The sequence below is a fragment of the Dermochelys coriacea genome, chromosome 13 (genome assembly GCF_009764565.3).
Source record: "Dermochelys coriacea isolate rDerCor1 chromosome 13, rDerCor1.pri.v4, whole genome shotgun sequence".
Taxonomy (NCBI): Eukaryota; Metazoa; Chordata; order Testudines; family Dermochelyidae; genus Dermochelys; species Dermochelys coriacea.
In genome coordinates this window covers 5916036-5926832 of record NC_050080.1, presented here as the reverse complement: position 1 = coordinate 5926832, position 10797 = coordinate 5916036, and the positions used below count along the sequence as shown (strand labels likewise).

The following is a 10797-nucleotide window of genomic DNA, read 5'->3' as shown; positions in this document are numbered from 1 at the left end:
AATTGTCTCTGGAATTCCATGGCTGACACTGGTTCGTTTTCAGGATGCAAATTGTTTGTTTGAAAGAAGTGGTTTAAAAAAGAGAGAGGAAGAGACATATTGTAATGATTTGAACAGAGGTTTATTGAATAATTATGCCATTTAAGTGGTCTCAGCTATTTAAGAGTTCTACTTAAGAGGACCACAGCACCTAAGTAATCTGGACAGCCTAAGTTGCAATTTTCAATTAGGTGGCAAAACTAGATCACTTAAGTGGTTAACTTAAGGCCCCTTCAGTAACAAAATTCAGACTGTTATAAATTTAGCTGAAAACCTGTCTTATCTGGATCTCAATTTTTCTTTTCATTTGAGTTTGGCTCTAGGAATTGCATCTGTCGTGGTTTTGCATCTTTTAACTCACAGGAGCCATTTAGATCCTGTGGTCACGAGAGCCATCTATTCACCTGGATATATTATAAAGTTACATTCCTTAAACTTCACACTCCTTAGGTAGCCAATCCTCCATTCCCTGATGCAGTAAATCCCTCCTCCACTCGCTGACTTATTCTTAAGATGCCAAGTGCTGGCTTGGATATTTTTCTAAAATCTGCTCTGGGAATTGCTTTGGGGCAGGTCTCTGGCCTGTATTATACACTGATCACAACGGTGCCTTCTGGCCTGGGAATCTATGAACTGTTGTTCCAGAGTCCACAGGGCTGCTCAAAGTGGGGCCAATGGGTTCCTAAGTGACCTGGGATGGGGTCAGAGTAGAGCGCTATTGGCTCTCCTCAGGATAAATGCTCATGAGCACTGAACGAACACACACTCTCTCTCTCTCTCTCTCTCTCTCTCACACACACACCTTTATGAAAGTTGTAACTCCAGTGATGTTGAGTGCAAAAATTCACACGTGAGTTCATTTGGCTAGTAAATTTGCTTTTTGTGAGGAACAAAGTGTCTCAAGGTGCCGCATTAGTAAAGCACACTGGGTTTCCTGTTGTACAGACAGACAGGTAATTCCCATTTCACAGCCACCACAGAAGGCAGCTGTAGGAGTCCAGAAAACACCATGAAGAGGCGACACAGGGTAGCAAACCAACATGTGCAAATCCCATGGCTCGGTGTCAGTGTCCCTGCATGCTCCCCAGGATTCTGATGATACCCAAACTGCCTGCCCCAAAACTTGATCAGATTTTAGGGGCATCTTGCCCCACCCCTAAGGCTCAGAGAGCCATAAGTGCAACCCAACTTGTGTCCTCTCCCTATCCACCATGGACCTGGGCACCATGAAGGACCATTCCAGGCTGCTGCATAGGAGTTGTGGGAAAGGATGGACTGGTGGATCTGTACTCATGAATATACGCGAAACATAAGATTAACCATACTGGGTCAGACCAAAGGTCCATCCAGCCAGCATCCTGTCCACCGACAGTGGCCAATGCCAGGTGCCCCAGAGGGAGTGAACCTAACAGGTAATGATCTAGCGATCTCTCTCCTGCCATCCATCTCCACCCTCTGGCAAACAGAGGCTAGGGACACCATTCCTTACCCATCCTGGCTAATAGCCATTAATGGACTTAACCTCCATGAATTTGTCCAGTTCTCTTTTAAACCTTGTTATAGTCCTAGCCTTCACAACCTCCTCAGGCAAGGAGTTTCACAGGTTGACTGTGCGCTGAGTGAAGAAGAGCTTCCTTTTATTTGTTTTAAACCTGCTACCCATTAATTTCATTTGGTGGCCCCTAGTTCTTATATTATGGGAACAAGTAAATAACTTTTCCTTATTCACTTTCTCCACACCACTCATGATTTTATATACCTCTATCATACCCCCCACCGTCTCCTCTTTTCCAAGATGAAAAGTCCTAGCCTCTTTAATCTCTCCTCATTTGGGACCCATTCCAAACCCCTAATCATTTTAGTTGCCCTTTTCTGAATTTTTTCTAATTCTAGTATATCTTTTTTGAGATGAGGGGACCACATCTGTACACAGTATTCAAGATGTGGGCATACCATAGATTTATATAAGGGCAATAAGATATTCTCCGTCTTATTCTCTATCCCTTTTTTAATGATTACTAACATCCCGTTTGCTTTTTTGACTGCTGCTGCATACTGCGTGGACGTCTTCAGAGAACTATCCACGATGACTCCAAGATCTTTCTCCTGATTAGTTGTAGCTAAATTAGCCCCCCTCATCTTGTATGTATAGTTGGGGTTATTTTTCCAATGTGCATTGCTTTACATTTATCCACATTAAAATTTCATTTGCCATTTTGTTGCCCAGTCCCTTAGTTCGATGAGATCCTTTTGAAGTTCTTCACACTCTGCTTTGGTCTTAACTATCTTGAGCAGTTTAGTATCGTCTGCAAACTTTGCCACTTCACCACTTCCCCCTTTCTCCACTCCCCACCTACAAGGAAGAAGCAAAACAAATGTGCCCTACCTGGCCTGAGAGGGTCCACTGATGGCTGCCCATCAGCCTGCCCGGCACACACTATCTGCACAAGCACCGGGCACTGGAGAGAGGATTTCCTGCTTAGGGAGTTTCCCCAAGTGGTGCTTTTCTTACTTCTAGCATAAGAGCAGGCATCAAAGAAGGGGGGAAGTAGGGGTTCCAACTTGTAGGGGAAAGAGACAGCAAGATCCACATTGCCCACTGGAATATGTGTAAAACACTCCGACAACTCTGCTGTTCCCACTACGCTCACCACATGCCCCCACCCTCCTTAACCATGTGCATCGAGAGAAAAATCCACCATGGCTCTGGCTTTTTTAGGCATTTAAGCTGGACAGTTGGTATCAGCACATGTGTCCCTTGCTCTTTTTAATGAGGGCTGCAGTCCCACAGAACTATGTATTCAGGGTAGCTGTAGCCCTGCCGGTCCCGGGCTATGAGAGAGAGAAGGTGTGCGAGCCAATATCTTTTATTGGACCATCTTCTGGTCCAATAAAAGACATTACCTCACCCACCTTGGCACACCAAGAAATAGTTGATAAAATCTCATCAGCCACACCCCTTTTCTAGCAACATTATGTTTTCCTAATAACTTCCAAGTCCTAGCAGGGGCATCACAGGCTCTGGGTCCCTTCGATTCAGTAACAGGCCTGAAAAGAAGAAAAAAAAAAGAACAAGCATGTCTGGAAAAGTTTATGATCCTTGTACTGTGGGAAGGGGGAGGATATAGGGTGGGAAAAAGAAAGGAACGATGGGAAGAACAGAGATAACTAAGGATTCAGGTATGTTCTTAGCAAAAACTATCTGCCTGTGACTGACACAAGTTTTAGGCTGCCCTGGAGTCACATGGGTATAAATTATAGCACCACTGAAAAGCACCTCCAAAGTAGACCCCAAAAGCTGGTTACATATTTCTTGTTTAGCTGTGGAGCACCTGGGAATAATAAATACAAGCAACACTTTACATTCATTCATGTGTCAAATACCACACACAGTATTCTCCAAATAGCTAACTGATAGAACACAGCCACTCCTGGCTATTAACTAGAGGGCTATTGCATTTAATTATCCGAGGTTGTGTGTCAGGTCCTGTTACATTTACACTGTAAATACATCTTCCAGCTGAAAGCCTTAGGAGGGTAAAGACGAATGGAAACACACCCCCAGCTAAAACGCGTAAAGGTAGAAGCTTGGAGAGCACCGTCCAGAGCGAAAGAAAAGTTTGTGGCCACGGGGCAGCAAAAGGTAGATTCACTTGCAGAGATTTAATTGGGGAGATTCCACGAGTTTTAAAATGACCGAGGGAATAAAGCATCAAGGGTAAGCTGACCTCCTTTCTGTTTCCAGTACCGCATTCCCGTGCACCAGACTCTAGGCCCAGGATGGGAGGAATATTTCCAATGGATGGGGGGTTTTCTTATCACTGGTTGTGTTAACTGTAGGCCATGCCAGCAGTGCTTCACAGTCCTGGAAGCTCTTGTTTGCTCAGTTACATAAGAGGATTTTTGTTTTAATTTAAACATGTGAGATCAGATTTTCCAAATCCTTGCTGACCCTGCTGTCTGAGATGGCTCGTCTGGGCGAAGTGTTGCTAGGTGCGCAACATTCCCAATGGGGTTGGGTGCCCTAGGAATACCTGCTGCAAAAGCCAACGTGGCGGTGTGATCTGCAGCAGGAGGAGGAGGAAAGCATACAGGATGAGGGCATCGAAGCAGTTTTAATTTGTCTCCGCTTTCTGAGCGAGGGCTCTGCTAGTGAAAAGCAGGATCCTGGGAGCACGTGGTCTGCTTGCCTAAAACAGGGCAGTGCAGAGGTTTGCAGGCTGGGAGGAACACCTTTCCCTTGCGGTGGAGGGGGGCAGATGGTTCAGGGGCTCTAAGCTGTCAGTGCGAAGAGTCAGGTACCAGGGAAAGCACAGTTGCCCTGGGGTGGAGTGGTACAGGAGGAGTCAGACTGGATGGAACGTTGTTCTCACTGGCCGTCATGTCGGGGCCCTCTTGGAGCGGAGAAGATTGGCTGAGAAGTGAGCAGTGTGAAGTGTACAGATCACCTGAAATAACCTAGGGAGGAGGAAAAGAGACCAGGTGGATTGTAAGCGCCTTGGGGGCAGGAATCATCTCCTTGTTACATGTTTGTACAGCACCTAGCATCAAGGGGCTGGGACATCTAGATGTTATTGCAATGCAAACAGCAGCGTAACAGCGCCTATCAAATACAACCAAGAGACTCCAGAGCCCTCTAACGTATAAGCTACCCCTTCCGTCCTCCACTATCTTCAGGAACCGAGTTTTCCAGGCTTTGCTGTAAATGATCTGAGCTAGCTTAAAACTCATTCTTTCCAAATAGGGTTCCCAAACATTGACTCTCTGCAGAGGACAGCTCCTGGGGATGCACCACACAGGTGTGCAATCTGCCTGCCCTTGGCCCTAGAGTGGTTGATGGGCAGCACCACCGCACAGAGTCGGGGCTTCCTGTTTGTGATACATGCTGATTGGTTTGGTTTGGTTTGGTCTGGTCACAGATCCTTCCTCTTAAACTGGGTGTACTGCCAGCTGGGCCATTTTTAATCTCCTTCCAGGGTGTGAGAATCTCCACGGTGCTTTCCTTAGGCAGAACAATAGTTAAGTGAGCTCATGCTGCTTCCCACCAGGCCCCACTTTTCATGAACGGAGCGAACTGGATGGAGGGCACATGGCTTTGGGGTACAGCAAGGATAGTTAGCAAGGCTGCTAACACGAGAAGAGCAGTAGTCCACAGGCCAACAGCCATCTACAGCTATTGTTGAGTTACAGGGGAACACATCTGTACAAGATATATAAGAGAGTCCCTGTGTCCACCCTGGTCTGTGACCCGAGATCCCCACATGGCCTTCTGGAGACCCTTTTGGGGTCATTATTTGTGGGTAAATTAAATCCACTTACAGTACTTCGATTGCAAATTCTTTAGGGCCTACTACAGTGGGGTCCCGGGCCATGTCTAGGGCTCCTAGGTGCTATGATAATACAAGTAATAAATAGCAATAATAATAATCAGCAGTCTGATACCAATCTGTCTATCCTTCCCTGCACCCTCTCCCATGCTGGCGGCCCAGCTGACATGCTCTGACCTCACATAAGCAGATGAGGTCATCATCTTTTTCTCCATTTCTCTCCAGTCTTCTTCCACCGTCTATATTCATTAGTGCTTCTATGCCACCACCTCAGCTGACCTTCTAATACGTTGACCTGGGACAGCAGGACAAAGATAGCACCAGCTCCCCGGTGGGGAATTCTCCAAGCTCCTCTCCCCACCCAACTCCCCAGACTTGAGTGCACCCTGAGACTAGGAGGTGGCTGGTTAATGTTTCGTTCCCACGGCTGAGTGCAATTTGGACATGCCTCTGCACTGCTGGGTCTCAGCTGAAGCAGGTGCAGAGGGATGCTGAGAATGGGTCCCGTTCTGGAGGCCTTTCAGAAGGCCAGGCAGGCTCATGGAAGATGCGAGGCTGGACTTCCAGGCTCTGGGACGGAGTCTGTGTTTCCCTGTGAACCCCAACAGTAATCTTTACCCAGAAAAGAGAGTCTCCTACCAGCCCTGCCCTTCCCCTCCTCTCTCTGCCCTCAGGCTCCTGTGGCTACCCCTAGTTCCCTCTGCTCAGTCACTCCTACTTCTGAGGGAGGGAACAAGCCACACACACTACACCTGGCAGCTTATACAGGGCTCTACATCCTGTTCACAGGTGAGTGAGGGGAAGAGCCCCGGTGCATTATGAAGTCCTACCTGTTTCCGTAGGAAAGAGACGGTCTTTTCTAAGTCAGCCACAAAGGACTCAAGGTCCTGCTCGGAGGAACGGTCGTGGGAAGGCTCTTCATTTCTATAAGTAGTGGCAGAGAAAGTGAAGGCTGTTGTGAAAATGTTCACTCTTGAATTTCCTGGCTATGCGGGTATTTAAAAGCGTGACCCTGGCTGTACATTCAGGTTCTGTGTTTAACGTTCCTGCTTTTCTAAATCAAAAGGAGTTTAAGGGCCAGATTCTCAATGGTTCAAGAGCCAAGAGTCACTGGTGAAACGTCCATGCAACTGTTTGCCTAATTTGCACATGCACTTACCATGACTGTGAGTGCAAACCCCGAACTTACACTTTGGTGAATCTACATACTGATTACAGGTGCAATGGCAGATTTTTTTTGCATGAGTGGCCTTAGGCTCCTGAGATTTTGAAAATCTGCCCCTACAATGTTCATTCTGTCTTGTTTTCACTGTGCTCTCACCCGGCGATGACACTTCACAGGGAAAGAGTGGCACAAAATACCTGCATATGTTCTGTCAATAATACAGTATGTGATAATGCAGATGTGATTGCAGAGCCATTGGCCATTATCTTTGAAAACTCATGGTGGTCGGGGGAGGTCCCGGACGACTGGGAAAAGGCTAATGTAGTGCCCATCTTTAAAAAAAGGGAAGGAGGATGATCCTGGGAATTACAGGCCAGTCAGCCTCACCTCAGTCCCTGGAAAAATCATGGAGCAGGTCCTCAAGGAATCCATTCTGAAGTACTTAGAGGAGAGGAAAGTGATCAGGAACAGTCAGCATGGATTCACCAAGGGCAAGTCATGCCTGACTAACTTAATTGCCTTCTATGAATAGATAACTGGCTCTGTGGATGAGGGGAAAGTAGTGGACGTGTTGTTCTTTGACTTTAGCAAAGCTTTTGACACGGTCTCCCACAGTATTCTTGCCAGCAAGTTAAAGAAGTATGGGCTGGATGAATGGACTATAAGGTGGATAGAAAGTTGGCTAGATTGTCGGGCTCAATGGATAGTGATCAATGGCTCCATGTCTAGTTGGCAGCCAGTATCAAGTGGAGTGCCCCAAGGGTCGGTCCTCGGGCCAGTTTTGTTCAATATCTTCATAAATGATCTGGAGAATGTTGTGGATTGCACCCTCAGCAAGTTTGCAGATGACACTAAACTGGGAGGAGAGGTAGATACGCTGAAGGGTAGGGATAGGATACAGAGGGCCCTAGACAAATCAGAGGATTGGGCCAAAAGAAATCTGATGAGGTTCAACAAGTCCTGCACTTAGGATGGAAGAATCCCATGCACCGCTACAGAATAGGGACTGAATGGCTCGGCAGCAGTTCTGCAGAAAAGGACCAAGGGGTTACAGTAGACAAGAAGCTGGATATGAGTCAACAGTGTGCCATTGTTGCCAAGAAGGCCAATGGCATTTTGAGATGTATAAGTAGGGGCACTGCCAGCAGATCAAGGGACGTGATCGTTCCCCTCTATTTGACATTGGTGAGGCCTCATCTGGAGTACTGTGTCCAGTTTTGGGCCCCACACTACAAGAAAGATGTGGAAAAATTGGAAAACGTCCAGCGGAAGGCAACAAAAATGATTAGGGGACTGGAGCACATGACTTATGAGGAGAGGCTGAGGGAACTGGGATTGTTTAGTCTGTGGAAGAGAAGAATGAGGGGGGATTTGATAGCAGCCTTCAACTACCTGAAAGGGGGTTCCAAAGAGGATAGATCTAGACTGTTCTCAGTGGTAGCAGATGACAGAACAAGGAGCAATGGTCTCAAGTTGCAGTGGGGGGGGGTTTAGGTTGGATATTAGGAAAAACTTTTTCACTAGGAGGGTGGTGAAGCACTGGAATACGTTACCTAGGGAGGTGGTGGAATCTCTTTCCTTAGAAGTTTTTAAGGTCAGGCTTGACAAAGCTCAGGCTGAGATGATTTAGTTGGGGGTTAGTCCTGCTTTGAGCAGAGGGTTGGACTAGATGACCTCCTGAGGTCCTTTCCAACCCTGATATTCTATGATTCAGTGCTCATTAAAATCAACAGAAAGACTCCTACCATCTCCAGTGGGCTTTGGACAGGCTCAGAGTTTGTATTTGTGCAATATCATAGTTCCTTAAACAGCACCATAGCTCTGATCTTAACAGAATTCAGCACTCTACATACACAGAACAGTTTATTCAGTCATGTATAAAGAGTCATGAATATTTTGCAAATATCCCTGCACTCTAGTCCTCAGCTCAGGTTGGCAGATTTCAAATGATCACACACATGCGCACACAAAAAATGAAAAACCTTGTGACAGTAGAGAAAGGGAAGGTGAAAAAAGGCACTGCACCTTGGGATGGCAGGGTTGTGCTTAGAAAGGTTTTCTTCTGGGTAGCTGAAGCTGGGAGACCTCTTGCTCCGGAATTGCTGAGAAAGAGCATTGAACTGCCCTCTTGTTCTGCAGTCTGGAGGAAGGGAAAGGAGACTTTGGAGCGATGCTCAGTCGGAAAGTCCCGCCATTTTGCTTGAATTCCCTCCTCCCCCCCAATCAGCTTAGCCTTCATCATCCTACATGCAACTATAACAATTACATCAAGCAGTTCTGAGTTGGTGTGTTCCACTGCACAAGCACACGGAGCAAGAACCTCTCCCGGGCTGGAGCACTATTCAATGTAGGGATGAGAGCATCAGGGGGCACCAGCTCCATGCCCCAATTCTGAGCGCCAGCCCCCACTGCCACTTAGAACTGCAGCCACTGGTGCCAGCGGAGGGTTGAGGTCACTGAGTGTGGCTTCACCATGCCCTCTCCCCTCCCCTGACATGCTGGAGGGAGGTGGACCTGTCAGGGTACAGGGCTTGGCAGGGGCACAGCTGCACCAGCAAGGAAGGGTGCCCAGGTTATAGCATAAGATAACTTAATAAAGAGTCCAAACAATGGATTTTTCAGGGACATACAATTTATTCTGGGCATCTTCTGCATCCTTCCCTATGGAGACGAGTGACCCAAGTTTGCTCCTTCAAAAGGTCCCAGGTGATTGCTCTAACATCAGGAGACCCGAGAATAAGCTGTGACTTACTGCTGCAGAGGAGTTGTGTAGATAATAAAATCATCCCTTGTATCTCTTAGAGAGAGAGAGCGCGAGCGCGCATCCCAACCTGAACCCACATGCCAATCGGCACAACAACGGCACTGCGCCCACCTTCGCAGCAGTCCTGCCACATGCGGAGATCGACTGCCGGGATCTCCTCACAGTTGACCATGCCTTGGGGGTAGGATGCCACCCGGAACACATCCCTCTGGAGCTGTCGGACATGGTCGCTGTTGTCGCAGATGATGCGAGCCAGCGACGTCTGCCTTATCTGAGTCACCTGGGCTGGGGTGAAGACTCCAGGATTCCTGTACCAAAACCTATAGGGGATTGCAATCCATGGTGTCACGGAGGTTAACAAGCAGTAATGCTGGGCAAGGAGAGGCCAAGATTGGGGGGAAAGGCTAGGCCAGGTGGGGTAGGGCGCAAGTATTTGCATTTCAGGACCTGAGTTTAATTTGTGGTTTAAGTGTACTTGAGTCTGAGGGTCTCACAGGCCTTAAAAGGTGACTACTCAAGTTCGATCCTTCCCCTCTCTATGGGGTACATAGTATAACCAGTTCCATACCAAGACAAGCTCAGAACGGTAATAGCTGTAGTGTAGTGGTTAGGATTGCGATGCCCTGGCTCACACAGCTGCTGCCTGCATTCTTTCTGTAGGTAACCAGAGCGATTGGTGGCACAACTGACATCACGTGCACTAAATTCACCCAGAATTAAGCTCCCAACCTGTTCCCACACCTATACTTTTCTAGCATTCCCACTTCAGAGACAGCAGATGACATAACTTAAGCACCTTGAAAGTACCAATGAAGCCCATGTGAATTAATCTTTAACTAAGAGCAAGATAAGATGCCTGTATTGCCGTAAGTCCTTAAGCAGATACACAGAAGGGAGGAGAACAGAGCCTGCCCTATCTTATTCCCCTACCCAAAGAACCATCACAGCCTTTGAACCCAGGGGAAATCAGGAATTGCTCCTTCCATGTCCCCCCAAGAGGAGTGATCTCCTCAAGCAGAATACTGGGGGTTTTGGTTTGATCAGAGATGATGCTACCTATCCCCATCTCTGAGTCTTCGGAACTGCGTTGCTAGCAGGCACATCAGTGTCGGTCCAACTCTGGTCCCAGGGACAAGATCTTCCACCATCAGTGCTGGAAACAGGTCAATGTTTTTGGTAGTCCCATATAAACTGTATAGTGAGAGGCAAAAAGGAAAAGATTATCAGAGGGCGGAAAGTGATCTCGGCTGGAGTATTGCTTCATTTGAATAGGAATCTGGGTGCAAGGAGCTCATCTGGGCAACATTTGGACAGTAACTACTGTGAGCTACCTAGACAACAGAAGGGAGGGCCTACCTCAGCAATAAGGAGTAGTAACCAAGACAGACAACAGGCAATTTAGTCCTCTTGGAAAATAGCTACCAGGGACTCAGGTTGAAACCCAAAGAGTAAAATACCAATCCCCTGATACAGTACTAGAGGTTGAGAAGTAAGGGATTGCT

At 47.4% G+C, this 10797-nt stretch overlaps 1 protein-coding gene across 1 annotated transcript in view; it reads right to left on the bottom strand.

The window, feature by feature from the left end:
- Positions 1–2365: 2365 nt before the first annotated feature.
- Positions 2366–10797, bottom strand: part of LOC119841808 (peroxidasin-like) — a 69238-nt gene continuing 60806 nt past the window's right edge. The window contains 6 exon segments of the mRNA XM_043496088.1: positions 2366–4497; positions 5544–5661; positions 6197–6290; positions 8557–8671; positions 9407–9615; positions 10352–10486. Of these exon segments, the coding sequence (XP_043352023.1) occupies positions 5566–5661; positions 6197–6290; positions 8557–8671; positions 9407–9615; positions 10352–10486 (649 nt within the window). The 3' untranslated portion in view covers positions 2366–4497; positions 5544–5565.